Genomic DNA, 18,647 nt, shown 5'->3' on the forward strand with positions numbered 1-18,647 from the left:
AGACAGACAGTTATAAAAAGACAGACAGATAAAGCTGCAGACAGGCAGACAGGCAGACAGACAGACATAAAGAGATGTATTGTGTGTTATGTAACTGGGTGGTTCCTTAGAAAGTCTATTGCTCTAGTGATAAAAAGATAATTGGGGCAAAACCTTGACACTGATTTTGTGTGTGCGTTATCAGATATAAAAGAGTGAACACACACACACACACACACACACACACACACACACACACACACACACACACACACACACACTGTACTTCACACATTTCTTCATTCTGTTGTCTACAACTTTGACCCATCGCATGATCGAGTATAAACACGCTCACCTGATCTGTCATTCATCACACACACACACACACACACACACACACACACACACACACACACACACACACACACACTTGGCTGATCTGTCGCTAATTACACACATGCTTATAATAATGCTGAACATGCAACACATCCTGTCCTCCGTGTGTGTGTGTGTGTGTGTGTGTGTGTGTGTATACACACACACACACACACACACACACACACACACACACACACACAGATCTGACAAAGCGACAAATCCAGATGACCTTAATGTGTGTAATGACACATAAACTGACCCATATATATCCAGTGACTTGAGTAAACAACCAAATCTGCCAAGAATGCAGAATGTCACACACACACACACACACACACACACACACACACACACACACTCTGCATGAAATGGCATGATGACATAGTAATTACAGCACCATGTAGCAACATAATTACATTACAGCAGAGTGTTCACAGTCATTATTATTATTATTATTATTATTATTATTATTATTATTATTATTATTATCACAGATAAATGGGCAAATAGGTTTAATACAAAAGTACATAGAACATCCTTGATGTTCACACAAACATTCAAACAGATGTTCACAAAGACAGGTGCACAGACAAACAGACACACAGACAGATGTTTACACAGACAGAAAGATCATATAGATAAACAGATAGACATATGTTCACACTGACAGACACACATACAGATGTTCAGACAGATAGACAGATGCTCACACACACAGACAGATGCTCAGACAGACAGACAGACAGATTTTTACACAGACAGACAGACGGACAGATGCTCACACAGACAGAGAGATGCTCACATAGACAGACATATGTTCACACAGACAGACAGACAGATGTTCACACAGACAGACAGACAGACACTCACACAGACAGACATATGTTTACACAGACAGACAGACAGACAGACAGACAGACACTCACATAGACATATGTTCACACAGACAGACAGACAGACAGACAGACAGACAGACATTCACACAGACAGACAGATGCTCACACAGACAGACAGACAGACAGGTGCTCAGACAGACAGACAGACAGACAGACAGGTGTTCACACAGACAGACTCTGCAGTTTTATACTGAAGTACATGAGGGAAAATGATTGATTTATGCTTTTCATCTTCACACAGAGAGGAAGGTTTGTGACTTGTGGACATTTTTAATCACAGAGCCTGTGAGGAACGATGGATTAGCTAGCTAACTGAGCTAACTCAAACTGCAGTCGTCATAGTAACAGGACATTAAATTCTAAAATTTGCTAAAAGAAAAGGCAGAAGGACAAGGGGGCGTGTCTAATTTGCATATTAATTGCCATTCATACCTATTCATACAACCTGGAATGTACAATAGAGGTAAAGTCTTTGTCATGAGGCACATTATTCTAAAATAAAACTTCCATGGTACTTCAAGTGTGTGTGTGTGTGTGTGTGTGTGTGTGTAGAGGTCTGTAATAGGACAGGGCCATACACAGTCAGGTCTCCTCCCCTTTCCCTCATGGCCTATATTTAACCCGGCATGGAGTCTCATCTCAGTAACAGCACTCCTGCACACACACACACACACACACACACACACACACACACACACACACACACACACACACACTGAACCGAACACTTGTCCCAGACGTTCTCTCCTAAACGCTGAACATTTGGAACATTTTATGGATTAAACTCTGAACATGAAGCTCAAGGGGACACTGGACTATTACAGACCTGGTAAGACACACACACACACATGCACACACACACACACACACACACACACACACACACACACACACACACACACAGTATTGTACAGGACAGGTGACAGGTGACACACAGATACAGATGTAGGACAAGTGAACTGTTGGACGGACACACACACACACACACACACACACACACACACACACACACGTACTCCCTGTCACCAACCCCTTCGTACCCCCCCACACTGCTCAGCAACAAGGATTTATGGGTATTGAAGGTGTTTGATCCGACTTATGCTGGCATGGACTTGAGAACAGACTGTACACATTAAACCGCATTATCGAGATTAACCCCCTTTATTTTATTGATTTATTTGTTTATTAGTGAAATCCTTAATTGTTTATACAATGGAAGCAAAAATATATATATCAATTTGTTTATTATATGGCAATAAATTACATGAGACAAAACAGCTTTCAAAAAGAATTGGGGCCCAACATAATCCGAAGCATGCAAGCAAACATTGTGTCTAATGTCTTTATAAAGCAATTTATTTACAGCTGTCCCTGGGGTATGCTATTCAAACCGCTAGCTAGCTATATAGAATGTATCTATCATAACTAGACTGTTAGCAGCAGCTTAAAAACTGCATTTAGCTAGCTGGATCATTTATTAGTTCATTTTGTTTATTTATATTGAACAATTGATCAATTTCTGTAAGATCTAGATTCTTTACTCTTTAATCTTTTTACACACACTAGCTGTTACTGAGGTTGTCCAATTAAACACAAACAGTTCATTTATGTATTTATTTATTTGTTTGTTTATTTGCTAGATGATTTATACTATCATTTTATTTTAACTAGTTATTAGTAAGTGGAAAAGTTTAGTAAATAGTAATCTATTTACCATAACTAGCATGCTTGCATCATTTTAGGAGCTGCTATTAAGGTATTCAAACTAAACACAAGCACGCTAGTTTAATTATTTATTAATTTACTTATTAATTTTATTTATTTTCAGCTGTTTTATTTATACTGTTATCTATTTACTTGAACTACCCAGCTGTCATCGGGTTTCGCTACCCAAAGCTAGCTACAATGTTTATCAAACAATCTATTGACTTTGCTGTTACTTGGTATGTGTCTTTAGGTTATTTTAAATAAACACGATTAACTAGCTAGCTATCATGTAAGTATGCTCACCAAACACAAACTGCTAGTTAGCTAATAGAGAGACTATTTACTGTAACTTGCTGGCCACCACTTTAAACCAACCTTAAACAGCTAGTTTTTATATAGTTTAGTTTATGATAGCCAAACACAATTAGCTTGCTAATGGCTATAAAGACACACTTATTAGTTGTTTAGATAGTTAGCTAGTCAGGTCCCTCTGTTAGCAGATGCTTTTAGCATGCTAGAACCAGAGCATTTGGATAAAGCAGTTAGTTAGTTGGTTAGTTGTTTAGTTACTTTGGTACTCAGTCAATCAGTTACTTGTTAATCACATCAGTTTGTTAGCAAACAATGTTAGCATTAGAGCATTGGAATAAAGTTAACCAGCTACTAGATTCTTTAGCTAACATTCAGCAACTGTTGCTAACTCTAAAGCGGAGTATCAGTGAAGATAATTATGTTCAGCCATACTTTAACTTTCAACACAAACATGCTAGCTGTAGCACACAGGGATACATTTCATTTCAAATGCTGCTGCGTGTGTGTGTGTGTGTGTGTGTCTGGGATCACTGATGCAATTTCAGGTTGAGAAACACTTTTATTGTTTTATAAAACCAGATGATGTCTGACACTGAGGAGGAACATTCTCACACACACACACACACACACACAGCAGATGAAATGAAATGTATGGTTGTGTGTGTGTGTGTGTGAGTGTGTGTGTGTGTGTGTGTGTGTGTGTGTGTGTGTGTGTGTGTGTGTGTGTGTGTGAGTGTTCTCTTCATTGAACCGTGCTAATCGGCTCTAGATTATGTAAACCGTAGATTACGGAACATTCCGGCAGCGTTCATGTGACGTCTGAGAAGAGTGAAGATAAGACAATTATTCCACAGGTTATATAACACAGCTAATGGCTACCCCAAACCCCAAACCCCCGCCCCCTTGCCCCCCGGACCGGCGGAAAACCTCGTACCACCCCTGAACCCTCTCTGATACACCAATTAGAGAAGGAACCCCTCGCTGAGAGAAACCTTATACACATATACACACGTTAGAACCTCAATGTTAAACTTTTCCTGTGTGGAATCAATCACTTTCTGAAAACTACAGGACGTTACAGTGTTGGATAAACACTTTAATGAGAGTTTTACTGAGATACACAACAATCACTGTGAAATATATTTTGTAGTTTCACTGGTTATTGATCTGATTTTGTTGTTAGTGTTTTTTTTTTTGTAATGGATTAATTTAATTACATCAATATGTAATGTATAATTTACCAAAGTTAACTAGTAGTTTGTTTTATATGTTTGTTTTATTGGTGGCTGGTGTAATTTAGTTGTTGATTGGTTAGTTAGTTATGTGGTTAATCAATCAGTCAATCAGTTAGTTAGTTACTCATTTACTTTACCAGTGTGTTAATTAGATAAATATTCAGATAATAATCTTACTTAGTTCATAATTTTGCTTAATCGTTGTTATTTAGTTACTGTAAGTTAATTAGTTTAAGAATTTGGTTATTTATTGAAGCATGTAAATAAGTTACTTGATTTGTTTGAATGTCACTGTTTTTCTAATGTAGGTTGAGTGGTTAGTTAGTTTGTTAGTTAGTTAGTTAGTTAGTTAGTCAAGCTGCAGTGCAATCTGGGTAATCTGAGTTCCATGGTGATGCTGGCTTTCTGATGAGCTGAAGAAATACTAAACGAAATAGAGCTGGTGAAGTCTACGGGCATGTAGTAATATCTAAAATATGTTTTTGTTCTCAACACTGACAGGAAGTGATACAAAGCAGCAGGAAGTGACACCTCTCAGCACATCATGGGTGTTAAAAATTAGAGCTCTTTCACAAGCCTTCCCAGAAACGTGCAGGAAACACTTAAATACACAGAGATTCCATACCCCCCCACCCACCACACAGACACACCCACTATACCCCCCACACACACACCCCACCATACCCCCTACACACCCCCAGACCCGCCAACCCACCACACCCCACCCTCCAGACCCGCCAACCCACCACACACCCCACCATAACCCCTACACACCCCCAGACCCGCCAACCCACCACACACACCCCACCATAACCCCTACACACCCCCAGACCTGCCAACCCACCACACACACACCCCTCCAGACCTGCCAACCCACCATACACACCCCACCATACCTACACACACACCCCTCCAGACCTGCAAACGAACACACACAGCCCACCATACCTACATACACACATACACACCTCAGACCTGCCAACCCACCATACCTACACACACACACACACACACACCTCCAGACCATAAGCGCAACACACACAGCCCACCATACCCCCTACACACCCCCAGACCTGCCAACCCACCATACACACCCCACCATACCTACACACCCCTCCAGACCTGCAAACGAACACACACAGCCCACCATACCTACATACACATACACACCTCCAGACCTGCCAACCCACCATACCTACATACACACACACACCCTCCAGACCATAACGCAACACACAGCCCACCATACCCCCTACACACACACACCTCCAGACCTGCCAACCCACCATACACACCCCACCATACCTACATACACACACACACACACCTCCAGACCCGCAAACCCAACACACAGCCCACCATACCTACATACACACATACACACCCCTCCAGACCTGCAAACGAACACACACAGCCCACCATACCTACATACACACATACACACCCTCCAGACCTGCCAACCCACCATACCTACATACACACACACACACCCCTCCAGACCAAACGCAACACACACAGCCCACCATACCCCCTACACACACACACCTCCAGACCTGCCAACCCACCATACACCCCACCATACCTACATACACACACACACACCTCCAGACCCAAACCCAACACACAGCCCACCATACCTACATACACACATACACACCCTCCAGACCTGCCAACCCACCATACACACCCCACCATACCTACATACACACCCTCCAGACCTGCCAACCCACCATACACACCCCACCATACCTACATACACACCCTCCAGACCCGCCAACCCACCACACACCCCACACCCATCCATAGCCACAGCCCCACTCACTCACTCACTCACTCACTCACTCACTCACTCACTCACTCACTCACTCCTCACTCCTCACTCACTCACACACACACACACACACACACACACACACACACACACACACACACACACACACACACACACACACACACACACACACACACACACACACGGCTTTAATGAATGAGGGTATTCTCTTCCGGGAGCCGCTTGTCGCCACGCCCCCTTTCGCACTCTGATGACGTGGCGGTAAGCCCCGCCCCTCCCCCACTCCGCCGCAGTAATGTGAATGGCGCTCAGAGACCGCGGGGGAAGCAATAGAGAAACCGAGCGCGTTCGGTTCAGAAGGAAAATCCCCCAGATGACCCCAGAACGAGCCGTAAGTCTGGATACCAACGTCTTTTTGCCACGTTGGTGAGATTTTATTTAATGTGTATGAGTGTTATGTAGGTGTTGATCTCCTCCTGCTAGCTCGGTTAGCATCCGGCCGTTAACAACGGCTCCCTTTGTTTCGGCGCGCGAGGCGGCTCTTCGGCTTCAAACAGCCGGCGTGTGGTGGTGTTTTATTCAGACATATTTACATTACTATAATTGTTGACACCTTTTTATTTCGGTCAGTTTTATCAGGTGTAAACTACTTAAACCGAATTCTGAGTTATTCTGAGTGATTCGCTTCGCCGTGTTTGCGGTCTACATCCATTTTTAGGACGGAGTCCCGCCCTCCTGCGTTGTGATAGGCTCCTGTAAGCTCACCTCATTCACGTTGATTGGCTGAACCGCATATTTTCCAGGCCCGAACTCTTGATTGACGTCGGAGCGAACCAATCCGAGCGGAACTTCAGGATCCGGATGGGATGTAGAAATCTATGCGGTTAATACGAACACAGCTGATGTGAGAGAGGAGGAGATCCACTACACCGTGTTCGGCTTTTTCTCACGGGCTTTACTGGGTCATTATTGAGTTATTGAGCCTTTTAGTCCCTGCTGAAGTCCCTCTGTGTGTGTGTGTGTGTGTGTGTGTGTGTGTGTGTGTGTGTGAGAGAGGAGGGTTCAGGTGGGGATTAGTGATAAAGCCTGGCTTGGTGGACACTATATAAATGCTCTGCATGCGGTTCTGGGTCCGGTTCTGGGTTTGTCTCTTGTTCCAGTCCTGGTTCAGGTTCTGTTTTTATTGTAGAGCTAAGAACTTTCTCCTGTATCATAACTCTGAAAATGCCCATCCTGCAATACTGTACATCTGCACCTTTTACACACACACACACACACACACACACACACACACACTGTTTTTCTGTCTCTCATGCACACTTTGTTACACACACACACACACACACACACACACACACACACTTGCATATACTGACTGTTTCTCTGACTCTTTTAGACACACTTTCTGCTGGCTCTGACACACACACACACACACACACACTGACTCAGCTACTAATACACACTTAGTCTGCCCTTTTTACACACACAGACACACACACACACAGTCTCTCTGACTGTGTAGTCTCACACACACCCTCTCTTCTTTTTCACACACTCATATTTATTCACTCATGTATACTCTTATACTCTCTCTCCTCACACACACACACACACACACACACACACACACACACACACACAGTAATGCTCTTGTACTGTAATTATGTTGTGTTTTTAAGTGACTGTATGTGTAATGGAGAGGACCTGGGCGAGTCACACACACATCATTTACAGAGCCTGTACTGTGTTAGAAAAAGCTGCACACAGTGTGTTTGAGGTGATTGGATCCTGAATCAGCAGTTTGTCTAATCTAACTGAGATTAGATAGCCATGCCCCCTGTGGAGACACAAACACACAGAATGTCTCTCTCTCTCTCTCTCTCTCTCTCTCTCTCTCTCTGCTGGCACTGGAGACTCCTTCCATTCCTTTTCTTTTTATCTGATTTAAATTTTTTCTTTCTTTTTTGTCACTTATGTTTTTCTTTCTCTCCGTCCCTGTATTTGTTCTTTCCTCACACACTTTTCTTGTTCACATTTTCTCATCTTTTTGTGCATTTTTTTAAATTCTCTCTAATGGTTTCAAACCTTTTTTTCTTTGATCTCGAGCTGCAGCTATTGATTATTTTAGTAATGGAGTTTTCTACTGATTGTTCAGTAATCAGATAATCAGTACTGTGTTTTTATTAAAGACTAAAACTGATTTATTTCCTTCATAGAAAATAATTACCTTGTTGTTGAAATTACACACAAACTAAACTAAAAACTTTTATAAAATACAGGTATATAAATGACGTCTGAGGAACTCACTCACTGAGGAACTCACTCACTGAGGAACTCACTCACTGAGGAACTCACTCACTGAGGAGTGCATTTTTATATTCCAATTACTCGAGTGACTGGAGGAATCGCTTCAGCCCTCTTTTTAGCCTTTCCTTTTTTCTCTCCTCCTTTTTTTTTTAAGATTTTTCCTTTTAATTCTATTCTATTATTTGATAATGAGACGTGTTTAATGGTTGATGCTGGAGCTTTGTGTTTTGTTAAAAATAAGAGCTGTGTGTGTTTGAAGGTGTTGAGCTGAGAGGAGTAACGTTATCTCTGAAAATTAATCCCTAAAGGTTTTGGCGTGTGAGACGCCATTTTGTTTCTCCGTCCTAAATATTACTCTTTCTATACTCTATACTGCATCCTGAGCGTAATTAAGGGGCCGATCTGAGTCTTCTGTGGTGTAACGCCGATACGGGGTCGACTTTCTGTGTGTGTGTGTGTGTGTGTGTGTGTGTGTGTGTGTGTGTGTGTGTGTGTGTGTTGGCTTTACGGGAAACCTGCGCGTGTTTAATTTCAGCCTGCAGTTTCTGAGTGAAATTCCTAGAAGTCTGCTGTGTTAAAAAGCTCTCCATGAAGAACACAGTGTGTTCCTCAGAGTTAGATATCTCCCTGACGTCAGAGTGGAGCTACAGTCCTCCAAACTACCCCCCACCCCTCCAACACACACACACACACACAGAAACTCCAGCCTACACCCCGTATCGGTGCTACACCAAACACACTGCGGTGACGCCTCAGATCAGTTTAACATTCCTCCTGAACCTGTCTCTCAGACCTCACCTTCTTCAACATCTGCTCAAGATGTGGACAGACAGATTCTAAACCCAAATGGTTCAGGATTTCTGTACACGTGAATGTTTAGTGAAAACCAGTCGTCCACACGTCTCAAACCCCCCTGTTAATCTGTCCAGATTCTTTCTCTTCTGCTCTGCTCAACTTTCTTTTTTTACTTCTTTCTTTTCTCAGTCGTTTCAAACCTTTTCCTGCTCTTTCTCTCTTTCCCAATCTTTTTTTCTTTCTTTCCTCACACAGTTCTCATGCTTAGTCCCCCCCCCTCTTTTTTTTTTTTTTTTTTACATAGTTCTTTCTTTCTTTTCTTAGTTTTACACATTTTACTCCTCTGTTGGTTCTTTCTCCTTTTTTTTCTTTATTAATTTTCATTCCTCCTTTCTTTCTTGTATGTAAGTTAATATCAGGACAGGTCCGGCTCCCTGTGCCATGATTGGCTAGTACAGACACACCTCCAGATCTTATGATAGGCTGTTGGTTGACGATGTCCATCTACGTCCAGATGTGACCTCTGAACCTTTGAAAAGACAATCATTAACAGCATGGTGTGTGTGTGTGTGTGTGTGTGTGTGTGTGTGTGTGTGTGTGTGTGTGTGTGTGTGTGTGTGTGTTTTAGCAGGAAACCCCGCTGTAAAATGGACGATAGCTTCGATTGCGACTGTGGCGAGCTGGAGCCACCCGATCACTGAGGGAGAGCGATAGTGCTAAACCCAAGCCCAGACCTCATCCACGTTTCTCGCTCCTCTCCCTGCTCCTCTCCCCGCTCCTCACCCCGCTCCTCTCCCTGCTCCTCACCAGACCAGACGGCTCCGGGTTCTTCAGGTCAGGATCGCCATGCTGCTGCCGCTCAGGACCAGTCGTACACTGAACACACCAGTGCTGTGAGGATGCTGCTGCTGCTACTACTGGCTTTCATACGTGCATTTCATCACCGATCTCCCCTCATTCCTCCATTTCATCACACACTCTGAGGATCCAACCAGGAACGCTGGAGGAGGTGGTGGTGGTTTTTTAGTTTTGTTAAGTTTTTTTTTTTTAAGCTGTGAGGAGTTCTGTTTGTTTGGGTTCCTCCTGAAGACCTAAAGTGGAACATCTGGACTGAAGGTGTAATATCTGGGTCCCTCTGACTAAATGGCGGAGAAATTCGAGAGCCTGATGAACATCCACGGGTTCGACCTGGGCCCCCGGTACACGGACCTGAAGCCGCTCGGGTACGGGGGGAACGGCCTGGTGTTCTCAGCAGTGGACCAGGACTGCGACAAGCGCGTGGCCGTGAAGAAGATCGTCCTAACAGACGCGCAGAGCGTGAAGCATGCGCTCAGAGAGATCAAGATCATCCGGCGTCTAGACCATGACAACATCGTGCGCGTGTTCGAGACGCTGGGGCCGAGCGGGCGGCATCTGAGCGAGGACGCCGGCTCTCTGACCGAGGTCAACTCCGTCTACATCGTGCAGGAGTACGTGGAGACCGACCTCTGCACCGTGCTGGACCAGGGCCCGCTCTCCGAGGAACACGCTCGCCTGTTCGTCTACCAGCTGCTGCGCGGCCTCAAGTACATCCACTCGGCTAACGTCCTGCACAGAGACCTCAAACCTGCCAACCTGTTCGTCAACACCGAGGACCTGGTGCTGAAGATCGGAGACTTCGGGCTGGCACGCATCATGGACCCTCACTACTCTCACAAGGTGAAACATCTCAATCATCTATTCTTCTTTCTCTCTCTCTCTCTCTCTCTCTCTCTCTCTCTCTCTCTCTCTCTCGACATTTGTTCCCCTGATGTGTGTGTGTGTGTGTGTGTGTGTTTGTGTGTGTGTTCACACGGTTCTCAGGCTGAGAAGCTCTACAGCACACCTGTCAGACTCTTCATGTGGTGTTCAGGTGTGAAAGAGGAAGTGAACTCCACTAAAACACTTGTGTGAGAGGAAACGAGAGTTTTTCCGTCTGTCATGAGTTTGTTGTTTATCAGACGTCCTGTTCTCATCCGGCGTACCGTGACCTCATTCTCCGCCGCGGGCCGCACAGCGTCAGCCCTTTATTTTTCCTTTCTACCCTCTTCTTTATTTCTTTCTCTTTTTTTCTTTCCAAGCGATGATGTGTTTCCACCGGCTGTTTCAGAGAAACGCTCACACGTGGCTTTGATTAGTCATCACATCTCTTTCAGCTCTCACACACACACACACGCACACACACGTGATTTACGCAGGTTTTCCAGCTGCTGCCGCCCCCTCTCTCTCTCTCTCTCGCTCTCTCTTTCTCACACACACACACACACACACACACACACACACACACACACACACACACACACACACACACACACACGTGTATTGTAAGGGGGAATAACGTGCTATTTGTGTAGCACGTCCATGAATGGTTGTCTTACACACACACACACACACACACACACGTGACACTTTATTTTTAAATCATGTTTTGCATATGGTTTTCTTCCCCTTGCTAAATCTGTCCTCAGAAAAACAGCGGTGAGGAGGAGGAGCTGATTCAGAATTAATAATACATCTTACACACGTCTCTGTGTGTGTCTGTGTGTCTGTGTGTGTCTGTGTGTGTCTGTGTGTGTCTGTGTGTGTGTGTGTGTGTGTGTGTGTGTGTGTGTGTGTGTGTGTGTGTGTGTGTGTCTGTGTAAAAAACATTAAGTGTTTACTCATAAAGAGAGAGAGCGACAGACCGACAGACACAGAGAGAGAGAGAGAGAGAGAGAGAGAGAGAGAGAGAGAGATGGGTAGAGAGAGAGAGTGACAGACAGACTGAGAGAGAGAGAGAGAGAGAGAGAGAGAGATGGGTAGAGAGAGAGCGACAGAGAGAGAGAGAGAGAGAGAGAGAGAGAGAGAGAGAGAGAGAGAGAGAGAGAGAGAGATGGGTAGAGAGAGAGATGGGTGAGAGAGAGAGAGAGACAGACAGACAGAGAGAGAGAGAGAGAGATAGAGAGATGGGTAGAGAGAGAGAGAGACAGAGAGAGAGAGATGAGAGAGAGAGAGAGAGATTGGTAGAGAGAGAGAGAGAGACAGACCGACAGACTGAGAGAGAGAGAGAGATGGGAGAGAGAGAGATGGGAGAGAGAGAGAGATGGGTAGAGAGAGCGACAGACAGAGAGAGAGAGAGAGACAGACCAACAGACAGAGAGAGAGAGAGAGAGAGAGAGAGAGAGAGAGAGATGGGTAGAGAGAGAGCGACAGACCGACAGACTGAGAGAGAGAGAGAGAGAGAGAGATGAGAGAGAGAGAGAGAGAGATGGGTAGAGAGAGAGACAGACAGACAGAGAGAGAGAGAGAGACAGACCAACAGACAGAGAGACAGAGAGACAGAGAGAGAGAGAGAGAGAGAGAGAGAGAGAGAGAGAGATGGGTAGAAAGACTGAGAGAGAGATTAGGTTAGATGTACAGAGGCGATGAAATGCACTGTTCTTTATAATAAATAACAGTGGATAAATAGTGTATGAGGATGATTAATGTACAGAAGCTGCAGCAGGTAATATCTGGTGTATATTAGTAATATTCATCATACTGTACAAAGATTATACATAGATAATAATATCACATGCTCAATGACATGATATGTACAAGTGTGTGTGTGTATGATTCAGTATAACAGTATAAATATGGGTGGAATGTACAGTAGTGCAATAAGGAGTGTATAATACACAGTGACAATGCAGTATGAGAGAGAGAGATGGGGAGAAATGAGGGAGAAATGCAGGAGGAGCAGGATGTTCTCAGCATTCTGGATAAAGCTGGTTAAAGAGTTTTACTCCTCCTTTTCTCTCTCTCTCTCTCTCAGTCCTTCACCTGTACGCTGGTGTAGAGAGTACACGAGTGATGAATAGAGGAGTGTGTAGGTACACAGCTATCAGTAAATGAAGTGATAAGTGTGTGTGTGTTTGTGTGTGTGGTGGTGGTGGTGAGTCACTCTGTGCATAACATGATGATTCACTATCACTGACGTGTGTGTGTGTGTGGCACAAACATGTTCAACCTGTTACATTAAACACTGAAATAGTTATACTACGTTACTAGTGTGTGTGTGTGTGTGTGTGTGTGTGTGTGTGTGTGTATATACGTAAACACAGTTCCTGATTACAGTTACAAAATCCCTGTACTTTCAAGACTGGAAACTTTTTAAGGGAATAAATGCATGTTGTACTCTGTATGAATGTGTATGTGACAAATAAAAATTTGATTTGAACTGGAAATTTATCAAATTGCAGATTAGCCAATAACAGGGAACTTAAAGTATCTCGCAGAATCATCTTGTTTAAAACAACCAGATTTAGACTGCTTACTGCCCACCTTCTGGACACTTACTGCACGCTTACTGCCCACCTACTGCACGCTTACTGCCCACCTACTGCACACTTACTGCCCACCTACTGCACACTTACTGCCCACCTTCTGCATGCTTACTGCCCACTGCCCACCTACTGCACGCTTACTGCCCACCTACTGCACGCTTACTGCCCACCTACTGCATGCTTACTGCCCACTGCCCACCTACTGCATGCTTACTGCCCACTGCCCACCTACTGCATGCTTACTGCCCACTGCCCACCTACTGCACACTTACTGCCCACCTACTGCACACTTACTGCCCACTGCCCACCTACTGCACACTTACTGCCCACCTACTGCACACTTACTGCCCACTGCCCACCTACTGCACACTTACTGCCCACCTACTGCACACTTACTGCCCACTGCCCACCTACTGCACTTACTGCCCACCTGCACACTTACTGCCCTGCCCACCTACTGCACTTACTGCCCACCTGCTGCACTTACTGCCCACCTACTGCATGCTTACTGCCCACCTACTGCACTGCCCACCTACTGCACACTTACTGCCCACTGCACACTTACTGCACGCTTACTGCCCACCTACTGCACTGCCCACCTGCACACTTACTGCCCTGCCCACCTACTGCACACTTGCCCACTGCCCACCTACTGCACACTTACTGCCCACTGCCCACCTGCTGCACACTTACTGCCCACCCACTGCACACTTACTGCCACTGCCCACCTACTGCACACTTACTGCCCACCTACTGCACGCTTACTGCCCACCTACTGCATACTTACTGCCTACCTACTGCACGCTTACTGCCCACTTACTCCACACTTACTGCCTACCTACTGCCCACCTACTCCACATTTACTGCATGCCTACTGCACACTTCTGAGGCCACACCCCGTACATGCACTGAATTCCTCCATAACGTGTAACACATACTTTCTTGAATCCTGCAAACAAAATAATGTAGACTTTTCTATATTGGTATGTGTTCACATAAATTACATTTATATTAAAAACGTATTTGTACTGTGTGTGAGCAATTTTGCAACAATTAAATGGAAGAAAGCTTACCCCAAACTCTGACTTTCTCCCTCAGGGATACCTATCAGAAGGCCTGGTCACTAAATGGTACCGTTCCCCTCGTCTCCTCCTCTCCCCCAATAACTACACTAAAGCCATCGACATGTGGGCAGCCGGCTGCATCTTCGCCGAGATGCTGACGGGAAAAACACTCTTCGCAGGTCAGAACCTCCTTTCATTACTTTATTACCTCATAGAATTCTGTATGGAGCTTCAGTACCCTCTCTTCAGCACTACTGAACCTGACCTGCAGCGTTAATATCACACTGAACTCAGTTCAACTTCCTTTTAAGGGAGGCCTCACCCCAGAATATATGTACATCATTAACATGTCATTAGCATAACATTTTCTCTGGTGTCTGAGATTTCCTGTTTTATCCTTTCTTGCAATCTGTGGAGATTTGACTGTGTGTGTGGGTGTGGGTGTGTGTGGGTGTGTGTAGGTGCTCATGAGTTGGAGCAGATGCAGCTGATCCTGGAGTCGATTCCTGTGATCCACGAAGAGGACAGACAGGAGCTAGAGAGCGTCATCCCCGTGTTTATTAAAAACGACATGTCCGTGCCACACACTCCGCTCGCCAAACTGCTGCCGGGGGTCAGCGCCGAGGGTCAGTGTAACACACTCTCACACACACACACACACACACACACACACACACACACACACACACACACACACACACCCTGTACCTAGTCAGTACCTACTTTCTACCGCTTCTTAAACAACCTCGCTGTTCTTTACACACAGCTCTGGACTTCCTGGAGAAGATCTTGACCTTCAACCCCATGGACCGTCTGACGGCAGAGGAGGCACTGGCCCATCCCTACATGAGCGTGTACTCGTTCCCTCTGGACGAGCCGGTGTCCTCTCACCCCTTCCACATCGAGGACGAGGTGGACGACATTCTGCTCATGGACGAGAGCCACAGCCACACCTACAACTGGGACAGGTAACACACACACACACACACACACACACACACATATACACACACACATATATACATACACACACACACACATATATACACACACACATTCCAGAGTGTTTCAGTCACACACACACGGGTGCACACATTCCAGAGTGTTTGTCACACACACACACACACACACACACACACACACAGGTTATAATGAGGTTACTGGATTTTATCACCTATTCATTAACACCATGTAGTTAACACACACACACACACACACACACACACACACACACGATTTGTGTTATTTGGTTGAAGTATGTGAAGATGACCCAATCTGCTCCTCAGGTACCATGAGAGTCAGATGTCGGAGCCGGAGTGGCCCCTGCAGAGCGTGGGCGAGGTGGAGAAGGTGCAGCGCGACCCCCGGGCCGTGTCCGACATGACGGACGACGAGGAGGCGCAGCTGGACCCTCGCAAGTACGCAGACGCGGAGAGCGAGAAGTTCCTGGACGAGCAGCCGTTCGACCTGGCGCGAGACACCGGCATCCACCACGAGAACAAGTACTGCGAGCTGGAGTGCGGCCACACCTGCAACTACAAGGCCGCCTCCCAGTCCTACCTGGATAACCTGATCTGGAGGGAGAGCGAGGTGAACCACTACTACGAGCCCAAGCTGATCATCGACCTCTCCAACTGGAAGGAGCAGCAGAGCAAAGAGCGAGCCGACCGCAAGAGCAAGAGCAAGTGCGAGAAGAACGGCCTGGTGAAGGCTCAGCTGGACAAGGAGAAGCACCAGCAGCAGCACCAGCAGCAGCAGCAGCACCAGGGCTTCGACTTCGACTCTTTCATCGCTGGAACCATCCGCCTGAGCCTGCAGCCCGAGAGCAGAGACATCGGCCTCCTCAACGAGCTCAACGAGCTCAACAGCTCCGTCTCAGCTCAGCTCAGCAAGTCCACCAGCCAGGAGAAGGACGAGAAGTGTCAGGTACCACACACACACACACACTCATTCACGTATACACAAGCACTCCGGTGTATATACACACTCGCATATACCCACAATCACCATCTACACACACACACACACACACACACACACACACACAATATCTCTGTTTCTCAGCTTCTCATTTCAGGTCCAAGCTAGTACGCACACACACTTTTCTTATTTATTTTTTTTGTTTTCATTTCCTTATTTCTCCTTTTGTTATTTTTGTTCACTCTCTTGTCACTCTGATGATGATGATGATGATGATGATGGTGTGTGTGTGTGTATCAGGTGAACATGGCTCAGCAGTGTCCGTGGGAGAGCAGTGGGAACGAGAGCTGCCTGATAGACGAGGCGTGCTGGGACGAGCAGAAGGATGGAGGAGGATACGGAGGAGGATACACCAGCTACCTGGATCGTCTCTTCAGCAAAAAGGAGGACGAGAACCCGTCCGTCTGCTCTCCAGACGTCTCCCCGGACCCCGAGGTCCCTCTGCGGGACGAGACCACGCCCCGGCTCAACGGCGAGATCGTCCTCGAGACTCTCGGCTTCGACGGCAAAAAATCTCTGCAGGCTCACGTCAGGTGTTCTCCTCAGATCGCCCACAAGACCTACAGCAGCATCCTCAAGCACCTGAATTAAAGCTCCGCCCCGGAGAACCGTCAGCGTCCATCGCAGCATCCGGGACACGGCATACTGTCAGCATCCGGGGGGGCGGGGCTTATGCTCACGAGCCAATCACACGCCGGTGTTTCTCCATCTACCAGACAATCCGTTACCATGTGTTTCTGAAACGCCTGCGCTTTAACAGAGCCACGGTTCTCATGTTGTGATAGGGCGTATCTCACACACACACACACACGCACACACACACACACACACGCACACACAGACACTCACACACAAGGAGATCGGCTTGATCTTATTATTATTTTTTTAATCCTTTATGTTTAGTGTGTTATTTTACTTGAAGCATTTCAAAACTTCACACACACACACACACACACACACACACACACGGCTACTCTTGATTTGTGTTCTCTGTCAGAGAGAGAGACAGAGGGTGTTTGTGTGAATGGTTCACTTAAGAGTTTCAGTGTTTTATTTTATTATTATTTTATTCTGATTATTTTTTGTCCCAGAAATAAAAATGAAAACAGGAAAATGATATACATTATTAAAAAACCTCAGAAACATGGTGTTTGCGCACAGGATACTGTAGACTGTCAAACGTACTACAGGAGGAGTCACGAAAAACTACCACCACAGACTGATACCCCAAACTACCACCACCACCACCACCTGCTGTACACCTCTACCTCCTCCTCTTTCACTTCTTCATGCCTCTTCTTTCACACACCAAAGTCCTTCGTTCTGTTTTCTTCTCTGCATTATTATTCTTTTATTGCCGCTTTATTTATTTATTTTATCCTTTTATACTCTCCTTAAAGATTTATTCACCAAAGGTGTTCTGTCTTTTATCATATTTAACGATTTTTTGTAATCTTTTTTTTTTTTGTTTTACTATTTAAGCATACACCCACATCCATATTTTTATTTTAAATATATATAATCATGTGTAATTTTTTCCTCCCCCCCAAAAAATATAACTTTTTTTTTTCATTCTGCAGTTAAAGTAAAAAAAATGCCTTTTATTTCATTCTTTTAAATTATTATTAATTATGTTTTATTAATAATCTTCCCTTTTTTATATAATTTTTCCCCCTATATCTAAAGTCTCTCTCTCTCTCTCTCTCTCTCTCTCTCTCTCTCTCTCTCTCTCTGTACAGCAGCTGTTTTATTTCTACCTGATGCCAGCATTTTATTTTGTGTTTATTTTAAACCGTAGATTAACGTGTGTTATCTACCTCAGAGGTAACCGTAGACATGCGGAGGTGTGTGTGTGTGTGTGTGTGTGTGTACACGACTCT

The 18,647-nt window shown here is 45.2% G+C and overlaps 1 protein-coding gene across 5 annotated transcripts; it reads left to right on the forward strand.

Annotated features, from left to right (window-relative positions):
* Positions 1–1,916: 1,916 nt before the first annotated feature.
* On the forward strand, positions 1,917–17,454 carry mapk6 (mitogen-activated protein kinase 6). 5 transcript variants are annotated; one of them, XM_046863870.1, is made up of 7 exons: positions 1,917–2,082; positions 10,030–11,099; positions 14,822–14,966; positions 15,249–15,413; positions 15,554–15,755; positions 16,074–16,713; positions 17,008–17,454. In XM_046863870.1, exons 2-7 carry the CDS (start codon positions 10,545–10,547, stop codon positions 17,356–17,358), a joined length of 2,058 nt encoding a protein of 685 aa, XP_046719826.1. In that variant the 5' UTR covers positions 1,917–2,082; positions 10,030–10,544; the 3' UTR covers positions 17,359–17,454. The 5 variants fall into 5 exon arrangements, with proteins under 5 accessions (XP_046719826.1, XP_046719829.1, XP_046719823.1 ...); XM_046863873.1 differs by having other exon boundaries at positions 10,033–11,099; XM_046863867.1 differs by lacking the exon at positions 1,917–2,082 and adding an exon at positions 6,543–6,690.
* The last annotated feature ends 1,193 nt before the right edge of the window (positions 17,455–18,647 follow it).

The sequence above is a fragment of the Silurus meridionalis genome, chromosome 13, assembly GCF_014805685.1.
Source record: "Silurus meridionalis isolate SWU-2019-XX chromosome 13, ASM1480568v1, whole genome shotgun sequence".
NCBI classification, from domain to species: Eukaryota; Metazoa; Chordata; class Actinopteri; order Siluriformes; family Siluridae; genus Silurus; species Silurus meridionalis.